Source organism: Callorhinus ursinus, unplaced genomic scaffold, assembly GCF_003265705.2.
Source record: "Callorhinus ursinus isolate GAN/ISIS: 27379988/994484 unplaced genomic scaffold, GSC_fseal_2.0 scaffold12, whole genome shotgun sequence".
NCBI classification, from domain to species: domain Eukaryota; kingdom Metazoa; phylum Chordata; class Mammalia; order Carnivora; family Otariidae; genus Callorhinus; species Callorhinus ursinus.
Genome location: NW_027397074.1, coordinates 15,995,450 through 16,010,681, shown reverse-complemented (window position 1 = coordinate 16,010,681; position 15,232 = coordinate 15,995,450). Strand labels below are relative to the sequence as shown.

The 15,232-nt window shown below is 37.5% G+C and overlaps 1 protein-coding gene across 18 annotated transcripts in view; it reads right to left on the bottom strand.

The window, feature by feature from the left end:
• The window catches only part of ADAM22 (ADAM metallopeptidase domain 22), a 213,146-nt gene that overhangs the window by 40,455 nt on the left and 157,459 nt on the right, over window positions 1–15,232 (bottom strand). For 17 of the 18 annotated variants that reach the window (XM_073898755.1, XM_073898756.1, XM_073898759.1 and 14 more), the window contains exons 15-21: window positions 12,605–12,704; window positions 10,161–10,232; window positions 9,825–9,917; window positions 5,803–5,883; window positions 3,033–3,083; window positions 2,744–2,807; window positions 1,023–1,128 (exon numbers count right to left, since the gene is read on the bottom strand). In XM_073898755.1, coding sequence (XP_073754856.1) covers window positions 1,023–1,128; window positions 2,744–2,807; window positions 3,033–3,083; window positions 5,803–5,883; window positions 9,825–9,917; window positions 10,161–10,232; window positions 12,605–12,704 — 567 coding nt within the window. The remainder of the gene's footprint in view (window positions 1–1,022; window positions 1,129–2,743; window positions 2,808–3,032; window positions 3,084–5,802; window positions 5,884–9,824; window positions 9,918–10,160; window positions 10,233–12,604; window positions 12,705–15,232) is intronic. The other variant, XM_073898757.1, reaches the window with a different exon arrangement.

Here is a 15,232-nt window from a genome sequence, read left to right as displayed (position 1 = left end):
GAATAAAATGCGTGGACTAAGAATGACAAGGTTTGCTAGAATTTGGAAGAGTAGAGAAGAAAAAAACAAAACAAAACAAAAACATGAAGGTTGAGGGCAAATTGAGGAGGATGTAAAGGGTCAAGCTAAAGTTCCATTTTGTTCATTAAACAAGACAGCAGGATGTGCCACAAAGTGGTTAAGGGAGAGTTCTAAAATCAGACTGCCACATTCTAATTCTGCTTCTACCGCATCCTAGCTACATGACCTTGGTCAAATGAATTAACTGTGCCTCAGTTTTTCCTCCGTAAAATGAGGAGAACTGCCATAAAGACTAAATAACATAGCTTATGTAAACTGCAAGATAGTGTGCACAGTAAATGTTGGGCATTATTCTTACTACTAATTAGGTATGTGGGACCAGTGAAATTTGAACAAAGAACTGACAGTCAAAAGGATTCAGCAGATGAATATTCTGATGGCAGCATGCTAGAGAATCCTGGCTTAAGACACTCTTAAGAGGCCTTTGTAACAGTTGAAGAATTAATGTAGGTCTTAGTTGCAGCAGTGCCATAGGAAAGGAAATGAAGAGATCAATTAAGACAAATGGCCATGATTTGGTGTCTGGACAATGTGTCAGAGGGACAGTGGAGTCAAGGACCATTGAAAGGCTTCTAAACTGAAGGACAGTGAAATATTAAGATCTTTCACAAAAATGGTGATTTGGAAAAGTCAGAACCAGTTAATAGAGTATATATTCTGGTGGCTTTAATTTTTGTTGCTTTGAAATGCTAGCCAGCGCCTTCTAGGTGAGAAAGTCCTGAGGCAGCTGCACGGGTGGCCTGGGCCTGAGGGGAGAGGTCGGCATACATGTCAAGACTCAGGAGCCTTCTGCAGGGTGGAGCTGGAATGCTGGGAAAAGATGAGGAGAGCAGGCAGCTGAGGCTCTGCAGGATGCAGAGAACAGGAACGTCCTGGTGGCTCTGAAAGTAACACCTACAATTAATTAAGGGATAAACTCTGCGCAAACTTCTCCATCTCACCGTTTGTTGCACTGTATCCACGTGTCTTTGTCTTTCCCACAGTTCCCCTTCTCCGTCCCTTCGATATTCAGCTTCTCATAGCAGTATTTGTCTGATGCCATCACCTCTGAAGCAGAAAAGAATTTTCTATCGGTGAGAGATTTAACACATGAGCTGCTCAAAGTGTTCGCAGTAAGGGAAAGTGGCCATTTAAGGACTCTTCTTCATGACAATGGTGCCAATTCCAAAGACTGTACCCATGGTTCTCAAGAGTTGTCCTTTACCACAGACATCCAGGACTCAGCTACATTCTTCATGACTGCTCACTGGAAATTTGGAAAACAAATCTATGGAGATCTTTGATGGGATTGAGACTATAGGTTCTAAGAACAACACTCCTCAGAATGTGGCCAATAATTAGGGGAAGATGCTACCAAATTGTTCCTGGAATAAATACTCCACACTTTAATCTCAGTGCCAAATGTAAAGTACAAATTTCTCACTTGGCAACTTTTATTAATCATAATGACAAGTTTATTAAAATAACTATGCACTATAATTAAAGATTCAAGAAGCAGTAGTATAATTTCTACCTTGTTTACTAATTCTTAACAACTATTAAAAAACAATTTAATTTTATTCTGTTTTTAGACAAGCTTGAATTCACGCTAAATCTAAGAGAGTGAAATAACATTTTAAACCATGTCAGCATCTTTTTCAGGACTTTGTTTTGGCTAAAGCCAAGGCTGGTTGATGGAACTGTCCAGAAGTTAGATCAAAATGACCTCTGCAAACTAATCAAAAGATAACTGTTTGTGTATATTTTTAAAAAATAATCACTTTAAAAAAATAATCATTTTTTTCCCTACTTCTTGCTGTAAGCAACAGTTTTTCTCAAGTGGGGGAAACAAAAACTATAACTCTTTGCTCAGAGTACAGTCTGCATTTCCATATTCTCCCCCTTTCTCCAGTCACTCAGAAGAGGGCGTACACTTGCCCTCTCAGAAAGAATGTAGCCACTATGTGTGACAATTAAAGATTATCTTTATCTTTATAGCTTATTTCCTAATACAAACTGTCTTCTGAAAGAGTTTAAAGCAAAAATTGCCTTCAAAAAATATATGGCACAATATTTAAATACACATTTAAGCAGAGATATAATTTAAATATGTTTTAGATATAAATATTATATACTTCCCTCCAAAAATCTGACAAACTTTGAGAGCAATAACATTAAAATTTTTTCTGATGTGGCATAGCTACCTCTGCAGAGGGTCACCTGTAATTAGGAAAGTGAGCTAGACTTTAAGAGAGATAGTTGAGGAAGAAAAAGCAACTCTAGCTAACCTGCTACAGTGCTAAGCCAAGGGCATCCTATCCAGGGTCCACGCCCATCCCATATGGTTGTACAGGTTTGGTTAAGGACATTCAGCTGAGGGAAGTGTAAGTGGAACTGAAATCCGGGTTTGCTCTATTCTCCAGGCTGCACAGGCTGGAGCGGACTTCATCTGCCTGGCAGCAAAGGCACCTTCTTTCTTGTCCAATGGCACAACCAACTAGCCAAGTGTCTTCTCAAAGGCCGTGCCTTTCTCTAATGTCTACAAAAGTGCCCCTACTAAGACCTGCAGTGTCTTTGAGAATCCCTCAATCATAAAGTGGTTGAAAATTTACTTCCAGCTCACATCATGTGCTTTGACCTGATATCATACTTTGAAAAGGATCAAGCCACACTATTTACTTACTTTGCCCCCAGATGTATTTGCATTGCCTATCCCTGGTTTTACATCTTCCTCCAAAGCAAATCCCCTAAAATGGAAAAGCATATACCTATTAACAATGCAATGTCTGCTTATGTTGGATCACTGAAAAAAGAAAATATGACTGGGAAAACTAGTAGATGAGTATTATAAAACCTTTTATCTTCAGAATTGATTACAAAACATTTAAACTGATTTTCCTATTTGGTAAGATTTCAGTATTTCTTTCATGCTGGTACACATGAAAGATTTAGGTAAAGATGAAGTAACCTACCTGAATACCATCACATGAATATCCATCCATTTTATGAATATTTGGGGCACACTAGGAAATGAAAACAGAACTATGAACCAAGTGCACAGCAAAATATCCAGCTGAGCTAATCCCTGTAATGTTTTCTTTTTCTTTTTGAAAATAAAAGTCTGGTAATATGGCTAAGTCTCTTAAAACATCTGAAAATAAAAACAAAAAAGATCAGGAGGAAGCAAAAGGAAATACAACAATTGGTGCACTTTCCCCTAAAAATATGGATCTACTAGAGGCAAAAACAGTTGATTACACTGTAGCAAATAAAAAGAACCTACAGCTATGACTCAGCCAACCCTAACATTTCAGAGCATCTTGCTTTACACAGATACACTGTTCCTCAGAGCAAGAAAAACAAGAGCACAAAACAAAAGCAAGGAAGATGCCAACATAAATGGAGCCAAAACTAGTTTCCTCTTTTTTACCATGAGAAGCACCACAGCCCTTACTCTTACAATGTCTCTTGAGCAGAAGTCCACCTTGGGCACATTAGAAAAAAAACATGCCTTACAGCCCCATTTTTCCCTTGTAGCAATTGCAGAAAATTGCAAAGCACTCTTAATAAAAAGTATTTTTAAATTTATTATACATTTTTTGTATCTTTATAATAATTATATACTCACTTCAGAAAACTTAGGGAATGTTAAAAAAGTAAAACAAACAAACAAAAAACAAAAGACAAAGTCTCTCATGTTCCCACCACCCAAAGACAACAATTTTTTATATTTTGGTATATTTTTTTCTCTACCTTTTTCTACAAAATTTGATTTTTTAAAATATGGGTATATAATCATGTTACGGACGATATTTTATATCCTGCTTCTCTTTACTTTTTCATCACGTGAATTTCCTCAGGTCATAATAAGCTTTTTTGTAGATATCATCCTTAATAGCTATAATATACTGCATTGAGCTAACAAACCATATAACCAATGTACTATAATACTCACTTCTAACTACCTCCAGTTTATGCTGTTACAACTAATTCAACAAAAGCATCTTTCTACATGATCTTTGGATTCTGGATTTTTTTTTAAAACTCCTGCTTATAGTATAGTCACATTCCAAAGAAGTCACTCTAATATCCTTTCCCTCCAGGAACACAAGGCAGTCATTCACTGTATCCTCATCATCACTAAGTGTTAGCTTATAGAAACAATGCTAATTAGATAGTAAGGAAAGAAAATACTTTTACATGAAAGATCTCTAGTCTCTTAGGAGGACTACCTTTAAAACAAAACATTTTTATGATTAATGCAGGTATACCACTACTGAATCCCTCTTCTCTAGAGGAAAAACATGTAGGCTGTCCTTGCTCTGCATAGCTCCCATATACATGGATTTCAGATACCATGGTTTTGTGAAATGACATCAGTACCCCAACAACACAGTTCCAATTTCAGCTCCCACAGTGTATTAACTATGAGCAACTGCATAAGGCACACATTTGCTACTAGCCTTTCAGTTCCATGATCACTAGGTATCTAACAGCTCCCCATCATGGGCACTTGTCACTTCTTACAAAGTCCGCCAGTGACTGACTGGTCACTGCCCATGTTTATTCAGTTCATGAACAGACAACAGAAGGTGTAGGTGTGTTGACTCTCTCTGTCTCTGGGTAATAGCATGTGAGATTTTGCAAAACTGGATAACTGTTAAGAGGGAACTGGTCAGCAAAATGAAAATGCAGAAAAGAAATGAAAAAGGATGACCCTAGAAGTGAAATTCAAATCAAATATAAATTGAGTCACAGCAAAAAGTCACTGACTGGGCATGTTGATACTGCTATTTGGCAAAAAACCTCACATTCACACCTTCACATCTCCTGGAGCTATTTCATGACACTGAAAATGCAAAGGATAAAATGTTGAAAGCTGATCCAAACTTAGAAGGGAGTCAATTCAACAAGGCATAGAGAAGATGCTTACTATGGATCCTAAGTTTTGTGGCCAGAAGGCATGCACAGCCCAAACTGCTCCTGATGAGGATTTTACAAACAAATAAAACTTGTAATTCTGAATGTTTCTGTTTTTAGTGTGCTAAAAAAATGTTTATTTTTTCATTTCCCTATTCACTTAAATCCAAGGCTGACAATATTTTTTAAAGATCACGGAACAACTGTAATTTTTGCACTGATTATTAAGATGAATTACACGATTTTAACTTGCACAGTCATTGTTAGGGCCCTGCACTACACTGCAAACTGAGGATGGCCTGTATATACAATGACCATGGGAAATCTGTGAACCCTCACCAAAGTTTATCAGCTTCCTCATCTTCTCCATTCACAACCATATGACATTAAATTCAAGAGCAGTTATTAATGGGTGAGGTGAGCAGGTGGTCTCAGAAAAGCAAGAGTCAAGGCAAAAGAATAGACCCCTCCTCAGAACTCAGTGCTCTGTGGGTCTCTCTGCCTTGGCTGGCTCCTGTTTCCATCAACTGGAGAGAAAACAGGACAAAAAGCAATGCCTTCCATTCTCTACTTAGAACAGAAACAAAATAGTTGAGGCACGCATGCAGTCTGAGGTTAGTTCAACATTGAGATAAAATGATGCTGCACATCTGTGCAAGCTTTGATTACTGAAACTGAAATCCCCGAGAAGTAAATAGAGAATGAGAACTGATGTGAAAAAGACATGACATCGTGTCCCTTTAAGTTTTGCCTGGGGGACAGTACACTATAGGTACCCCTACTCCTTCCCGTCAGGTTCAGACTAACGACTCTGTAAATTACCTGGCTTGAATTTCCTGAGCACGTCTCACGAATATCGCAATCGTTTACTGCTTCTCGGCACACGGTCCCCATGGGCTGAAACTAAAGTGAACAAAAATCAATGTGCAAAACTGCCGAAGGGGGAAAAAAAATCTCTTGTGGCATCATCTCAAAAAAAGGCAAAATGACTATTTTTGGATAGGAATATTGCAAGCGATTTTAAGATGCCAGTCTCTGAAAACCCCATTACTGAATGAAATGTTCATTTAATAGTTTTCAGCAAGAGTTTTGCTTATATGAAAGAATCTGCAGAGTCATCACACATTAAGTTTTACGATAGCTACTAAAATAGGGTAGGTCTGGATGATCCATCTCCCCAGAAGGACAAGTCAGTCCAAGTTCTAGTAATTCTTCCTCCCAAAAAAGGTTTTGGATTTACACTTTACTCTTCATTCTTACTGGCATCTTCATCGTTTTGCTCTCTTTTGCCTCATCTGCCAAGATTCTGAATGTTGTTACATCGTAGGCTGAATTGCAAAAGTTAGATTTTCTGGGAAAGCGATTTCCTCCCATACTGTCCTTTATCTCCTGTCTCATTTTTATATATAGATCTATGGCATGGTCTTTTATTCTTGTCTAATGTTTCTATTATTTGTACCTGTGTATGGGAGGGGTTTTTCTCTTTTCTTTTTTCTCTTGCCTATTTTCAACCACCTCAAATATTTCTTGTAAGTGTAGGGAGTTACAAATAAAATTTTAAGCTCACTGAATTTATAAATTGCCAGGGTATTCATTATAAACAAACAAACAGAGATACACAAAGTCATAATCCTTCCCCTCTCTTCTTCAATCCCATTCTTTTTCATTCCCCAAAATACTATTATCAGGGTCTGGATCCTTCCATGTTTTTATGTCTGCTCACACAAACAGACCCATTATTCAGGACCCCTCTCCCAGACCACCTTTCATCTTCTCTCTCTTGCTCATAACCCTTCAGGCACCTGAGTTTCCTACTGTTCTGAGAACATGAACAGCACACACTGCCAACTCCAATCGGGATTTCAACAGATATTTTTAAGAGATCCGAAAAAAATTTGTGTTCATTCATTCATCAAGTATTTATTAGGCACTTAAAATGTGCCGGGCACTTTCTGGCCACTGGGGACTCAGTGGAGAATAAAACACAAGAACCCTGTTTGCAAGGAACTCACATTTTAGTGGGGTAAATAGACCATGAAAATAAGGAAATAAGCAAGATAATTTAAATTCATATACTCTGGTTCTCTTCCTTCCAACTTCTTGGAATTGGGGTGAACTACAATTTTAGAAAGTCTGAGGTAGAAATATAAGCAGATTTAAGATGGAGTTTATATGAGAGTGTAAATGTTCAAGAAGTGCCAAGAAACTTCTGAAAGAAAGCATAGTGAAGGATGACTTGCTCTCAGTGCTGGGATACAGCAGTAGATAAACTGACCCAAATCCCTGCCCTCTTGGAACTTAGGTACTAAAGCGTGAACAAAAATAATAAACAAGTCAATGAGCAATGTTTTACAGCAAGGGTTGGCAAATTATGGCTTGAGGGCAAAAAGTGGCTGGCCATCTGTTTTTATAAATAAAGTTTTACTGGAACACAAGCATGCTCATTTGTTTCTGTATTTTTGATGGCTGCTTTCAAAGGCAGAGTTCAGTAACTGAGACAGAGACCTCATGACCCACAAAGCCTAAACTATTTACTACCTGATCCTTTACCCAAAATGTTTGCCAACTCTGACTCACAGATGCTTTAAGCATAAATACACATAGGAAAAAACAGAGATACGTAGGATTTCTCATCCTGTTTTTCTATTCCCCCTCCATTCATTCACTCTCCTGCCTCTGGTTCCTCCAGGGGTCTAGGATGGGCGTAAGAACTGGGGGCGAGAGACAGAAAAAGTGGCAAAAAGCTCTTACTTGACTGGTAGAGCTGCAGCTTATTTTGTAAGATAGTTAAAATCATGACATTTTCCTGTATATATTGTAATTCTATTATTTTGTATTTGTTCTTTGAAATGTTCATGTTCATATCACAAAGGGACCCTTTTTATGCAGGTGGAGAAGCTGACAGACTAAATAGATGATGCAGGGGCACCTGGGTGGCTCAGTCATTAAGTGTCTGCCTTCAGCTCGGGTCATGATCCAGGGTCCTGGGATCGAGCCCCGCATCGGGCTCCCTGCTCAGCGGGAAGCCTGCTTCTCCCTCTCCCACTCCCCCTGCTTGTGTTCCCTCTCTGTCAAACAAAGAAAATCTTTAAAAATAAATAAATAAATAAATATATGATGCAACCCAAAACTTAAAATGTCTGTTTTGTATTTGATTTAATCCTCCTTTTTTTAGAGAGTGCTTTCAGAGGTCTCTGCCAGTGCCTTGCTTGTCTTAAGCTGCCAGAGGCATAGTGGTAAAGTAGAAACAACAGAAATTGCTGCCAGCAGATCTGGGATGTAATTTCACATCTATTCCTTAATAGCTGGACGAGCATATGCAGGTTGTATCACTTCCTTGAGACCAGGATTGCTCAAATGGAAAAATAAGGGTAATAACGCCTATCCCAAAATAACGCATTTTCAAAACCAAAAGTGTGGTTGTGAGCTTTATCTATGACAGTGGTCTCAACCAGCAGTGATTTTGCCCCTGAGGGGACACTGGGCAATGTCTGGAAATATTTTTGGTTGTCACAAGTGGGAGGAGTTGTGCTTGTATCAAGTGGGTAGAAGTCAAGGATTTGCTAAATAACTTAAAATACACAAGACATACCCTCAAAACAAAACAATCATCCAGCCAAAAATGTCAACAGTGCCAGGACGGAGAAACCCAGATACATGATGATATAAATTAAAAGTGCTTAGCACAATCTCTGGCACTCAGTAGATATTTACTATGATAGATTCATGTCCCACTCTCCCTTAGCTCATTAGACTCAAGTTAGTCGATCAGCAAATAATCAATAAAAGAGTGTTGTGCATATTTATTTATCCACTTAACAAATATTTACTAAGGACCTGTACCAATTACTGGGTAAGTCCCAGACACTGACTCCATAAAATGTACATACTAAGGTGAATACTAAACCTCACAGCAACTAATGTAGAATATTGTACCAGATTTTATGAGAAGAGAAAAAGAAATAGATTTCTTTGAAAAATGTAAGCCTCAAATAACTTTTAGTCATGATGTTAAGGCTTAAATATCTGGGGACAGGTATGGGATGCTATTGGGAGGATGAAAACAATGTGCCTAAAGATGCATTCTAAAATCTCACGCATGGTAATACACGTAAGATGTTATCATGTCTAAAAGTATAGCTTCTGGGGCGCCTGGGTGGCTCAGTCGTTGGGCATCTGCCTTCGGCTCAGGTCATGATCCCAGGATCCTGGGATTGAGCCCCGCATCGGGCTCCCTGCTTGGCAGGAAGCCTGCTTCTCTCTCTCCCACTCCCCCTGCTTGTGTTCCCTCTCTTGCTGTGTCTCTCTCTGTCAAATAAATAAATAAAATCTTTAAAATAAAATAATAAAATAAAATAAAATAAAATAAAATAAAAGTATAGCTTCTCCTATACTTATGCAAGAAATACACCAAGCAGAGCAGCAAGAAAAGAAGAATCTCTTGAATATCCACTTGGCTTTACAAAGAAAGGGAAAACCTCATTTGAAGGTTAGGAACACCTGGCTTCAGTTAATGTGCATGTTCCTCAGGTAAGCAGTAATGAGAAGACAAACTGGGGAATTTAACAAGGTCCAGGACCCAGCTCTCTGACTTACTTGGTACAAGACCCTGGGCAACCATTTACCCACTGTATGCCTTAGTGTTCTCAACTGTTCGATAGGAATAAAAATAGTAACAAAACTTCACAAGATTTTATGAGGATCCTATAGAGAACCTGGCAACATAGTCACTTAATATATGATAGGCACTACTTTTGTTATTACATCATATTTGCCTAACCTTAATGATTTAATCAAATATGTCCTCGTCTCTGTCAATTAGTCATTACTCAACATTTATTTACCTTGCACTTTTTACAACAAAGACCATCACTGCACTGAGAATCTTGAGTCAAGGTGCATTTCTTACAACATTCTGCTCCTTCAAGGACACACTCCTAAGGAATACAAAGATTTTCAAAACATCAGAAAATGGTGTCATTTTCTAAAAGTACCAGGATATTTTTTTTAAATAAATGTATAACCCCACAATAATAATCTTTCTTCCATATATCCCATGAAATTTCCAAACATAACACCAGCTCTGTTTGTCTCAGTGAGTGGACCTGGAATGACCCTGGATAACCTAAAAAAAAAAAAAAATAAAAAAAAATAAATCATCAAAACACCCAGAGACTTACTGCCGGGGTCCCACAGTCACACTCCTCTCCAGTTTCGATGAAGCCATTTCCACACTCAGGAGGATCAAGAAGCTGTGGGATGAAACCAAAAGGATAAAATGTGGATAAATCAAGATCAAAGACCTTATGAGAGACCATAAGTACCACAACCATACATCTGGTATACCTTTCGGTCATTTCCAAGTATATTTTTATTTTCCTAAACTTGAAAGCGTAACTCTAGAACTTTAGAACTGGAAACTTGAGAACAGAAGTATCTACTTCTGTTTCCATTTCAGATTGGAAATTCAAATTTACATATGTAATATGCATATGGATTCCAGTAAATGCCACCGAAATAAAAGACCTAGCCATTGACTGAACCCAAGCCAGACTGATTCCTGAAATTTCATTTCAAGCAGGAAGCAAGGGATTTGGAGACAGAAAGTATGGGTTCAAATCTTGGCTCAGCTACTTTATCTTGGGCATACGGCTTGTCATCTCAGAGCACAAGTGCTTTAATATTTAAAGCAGGAATAATAATAATATTATCTGCCCATCTACATCAAAAATTGTTGGGAGGATCAAGTTCAATCATCTGTGAGAGCCATTTACTAACTATATATCCTTGTGAAATAGGAAGTTATTTTATAGACAATTAGGAAAACATCACAAAACTTAATAAATCCACTGATTTATTTAATATAAAATATAGCCTCTCCAATTAACATAGCTTTGCAGAACGCAGTAATAATAACTGGCCCCAGAGATGGAAGTAACTTTTAGCATGTACAAGAGTACATTTTAAGACTATTGTATTTTTCAACTCTCCATCAATTTCATTATCTTTTGAGCATAACTTATCTTACGGTGATAGGTAAAATTACCAAGTAGCTGTTATGTCCCAGTTATGTAATATTCAATTAGAAGTTCGTCAAAGTTTACATATTATAGAATGGGATGGAACACACACCTATCAACAGACACATGCCCACACACACACTTTCTTAACTAACTAGAGGGGGGGAAAAAACCAATAAAAAAAGCAGCAGCAATGACAACAACAAAATCCCCACCTGATTCCAAATATTCTCTCCTCTCCTACAAAATAATCAACACATCTCTAGATTCTATTTTCAGCTGAAAGGGATCATAACAAATGAGACAGCTTTGAAAGCCAAAACTAAAACTTATCCAGATGAAAAATCCACTTATCATTTTACTCTGAGCTCAGAAAAATCAGTTATTTTTGTAAAAAGACTTGAATTGTTTTTCATTTATAGCAGCAGGGAATTAGTTCAAATGTCCCTTCTGAAACTTTTGCGAAGAGTCTTTAAAATGGTCACTTTGCTTTTCAAAGCAATATGATACACTTTCTAAATTTCACTGGAATAGACAGGGAATGAAGTCAGGTAAATGATGATAAAGGCAACACCAGACATCACTGTGGTGAGAAGAAGAACATAACAGTTCACATAATTAACAAGAACCAAGAATTCTGCTTTAACATGCCGACTTCCAAATGCATGAGGAAGACCTGCTTTCAAGTCAGTAACCAGAGTTTGTTCTGCAAGTTGGAAAGGCCTCTGACAAAGTCTAAGTACACAAAGACTTTCTCCTTTGCAGCCTTGGCTTTCATACTGAGAAGTAATAGCAATTTTAATCATACTACTCATTCTGAAAGGCAGCACTGACAGGGAGTTATGAGGGGGAGAAATGCCCCCTTTCTATCAGTATGAGCTGTGATTACATATACAAACAAACAAAAAGGAACCAAGAAAATGAAAAAGAAAGGCAAATGAGGGTGCCTGGGTGGCTCAGTCGTTAAGCGTCTGCCTTGGGCTCAGGTCATGATCCCAGGGTCCTGGGATCGAGTCCCACATCGGGCTCCCTGCCCAGCAGGAAGCCTGCTTCTCCCTCTCCCACTCCCCCTGCTTGTGTTCCTGCTCTTGCTGTGTCTCTCTCTGTCAAATAAATAAAGAAAATCTTTAAAAAAAAAAAAGAAAAGAAAAAGAAAAGCAAATGAAACCATCTTTGCAAACTAATCATTTTTCAGAAAGCACACAGTCTTATTTCTACCTGCTTTCTATTTCCATCACAATAGCCCAAAACGTCAGGGTGCTTGGGTGACTCGGGATAGAGCCCTGTGTCAATTCCCCTGTTGAGCTCTGTGCTTAGCATGGAGTCTGCTTGAGATTCTCTCTCCCTCCCTCTCTGCCCCTCCCCCAACTCACACACAAGCTCTCTCTCTCTCAAATAAATAAATCTTAAAAAAAAAAAAAAGAATAGCCCAAAATACCAAAGATTAAAGCTGACTTCAGAATGCAGATATTTTGCATATCTAACATATGGACATAAAAGCCAAGTTGGAAAACTTTCTTTTTGTAAGATCCAATGGTTAGAAATTTACACTTAATAATACCCTAGAAAGATTAATAACTAATAACTCTGATCACACTTAGTACCTTAGAAGGTTTGTTGAAAAGACAGGCACCACCTCCACTATTCAGAAAGTCATGATACTCTTCAATATTACACTGGGTGAACTTTTTAGGAAGATAATACCTGTAAGGCAGAAGAAAAGCAGTAACTGGATATAATTTTAGTCCCCCTTGTCTGTATGTTAGTCTTAAACTTGAACATTGTTAAAATTGTAACATTATTCTTAAAAATGAAAGAATAAATTCCACATATGTACAGCATTTGTGTTAAAGCCCTAAGACTTTGATTCTACCAGCATATTTCTAAATTCTCCATTTGGTGATTAATAGCGACTATGGGCTGTTCATTATTAGCATATGCATTCAAAAGAAACACACACATACCTATATTTTCAATCAAAGAACAGGAATAATGAGTCTTTCTTAAATATAAAAACTGGATCCCAAACTGCAGAAGATTTTATAAAATTACTGACTTATAATCTATGAATGTGCCAAAGTCATGAAAGTCAAAGAAAACTGAGGAACTGTTTCAGACTGAAGGAAGATAAGATTGATTCTGAACCATCTGTTAAAGTGGCATTTTTTGAAATACAGGGCTAATTTTGAGTGAGGGCTAAAAATTAGATAATTTTATTGGTTGCATTGTGGTTCTGTAGGAGAATGCACTTGTTTGTAGGCAATGCACACTGAGGTGTTTGGGGGTGATGAGGTACAATGCTAGTGACTTATGATTCAGAGGACAAAAAGGTTCTTTGTTACTATTCCTGCAACTTTTCTTATAAGATTATGTCAAAATAAAAAAAAAAAAAAAAAAAGGTATACCAAAAAAAAAAAGTATAAAAGGATCAGAAGAAAAAGAAATGTGGTGGGTGCCTGGGTGGCTCAGTTGGTTAAGCGACTGCCTTCGGCTCAGGTCATGATCCTGGAGTCCCGGGATCGAGTCCCACATCGGGCTCCCTGCTCAGCAGAGAGTCTGCCTCTCTCTCTGACCCTCTTCCCTCTTGTGCTCTCTCTCATTCTCTCTCTCAAATAAATAAAATCTTTAAAAAAAAGAAAGAGAAAAAGAAATGTGGCTAGAGAACAATTTGGCAATATGTATGAAGAACCTTCAAAATGAGAAATATCCTTAAATCTAGTAATTCTACTTTAAGAAATTTTTCTTGAGGAAATAACTAGCTATGTATACAAAGATGAATGAACAAAGGAACTTAGAGTAGCACAATCTGTAATAGCAAATGCCATGAAAATCAGGTAAATGTTTAGAAGAAAACTGTTAACTGTTGATACATTAATAAAATAGAATACCATGGAATTATCAATAACATATCTATTATATTCAATGCTTTCTCAAAATTTTAATTTTTATACCTTTAAGTAGGACTGATTTTCATTTCAACATGCTTTCCAACACGCAGCAGTGCGCGGAGACTTCAGAAAGTAGAAACGAGAGGGGAGGTGCCCACAGGAAATACAGGTCCATAATTAGTACTGTTGTGTGATGTCTGACACAGCTCAAATCATATAGAGCATCACGCCAGACGTTTTCTTTAAAAAGCTTTTCTCTTGCACACATCCATTTGATGTAAGAGGAGTTCTAATGCAAAGAGCTATGTACGTTTCTGAGTGTTGCCATTTGATTTTGCTACACATTATGCTTAGTCTAGGCAGACTGCCTATAAAATTTTGTTTTTAGTAATTAAGCAGAATAATCAACCATACTAAATAGCTTTTAAAAGACAGAACCTCTAGCGTGGAATTTAGTAAGTGTTGTAAAATTACAATTATGGATAAGGACTTTTATCATTCCCTTTTATTACTAAACAGAAAGTCCAAAGATATTTTGAAAAATATTTTAATACATGTTTGCATATACATTCCCTCTATCATTTATCTTCCTTTTCAAACATTTCTTGGGAGCTCAAAATGAAAATATCAATAAATATTTATTGAAAATCAAGTGTGTCAAGAGATTATGGTGTGAGGTCAAACAGAAATACCTATTAGTGTAGATGTAATCCTCAAAGATTCACAACTAATTGGTGAGGCAAAGCATAAGGACATACGGAATTAAATTACAATGCAGGAGTTAAAATTATAATAAATCTCAAATGGCTAGAAATGTGGTTAGAGAGAAAGAATTCCAAATGAAAAGAATATATCAAAGGAATCAAAAGAGGCTGGAAATTAATGTACATTTATGGTGAGCAAATTTTTAAGAAGCTTAAAATCCATGTAGGAGGGACACCTGGGTGGCTCAGTCAATTAAGCGGCTGCCTTCGGCTCAGGTCATGATCCCAGGGTCCTGGGATCGAGTCCCACATCGGGCTCCCTGCTCTGCAGGGAGCCTGCTTCTCCCTCTGCCTCTGCCTCTCTCTGTCTCTAATAAATAAATAAATAAATAAATAAATAATCTTTAAAAAAAAATCCATGTAGGATTATGGTTAGAAGATCAAAAAAGCTGGAAACCCCTGTATAACTATCATAATAAGCAAACCAACCATGAATAGCAGGGGAAAATGAGGTTATAAATGAGGATGAAGAAAGATTATGTATATCCAAGTATGGGAGGAAGAACTCTAAACCTTATTCTTCAGACAACAGAGACTCAACAAAAGTTCTGAGCAGGAAAATGCTATGATTCATGTGCAG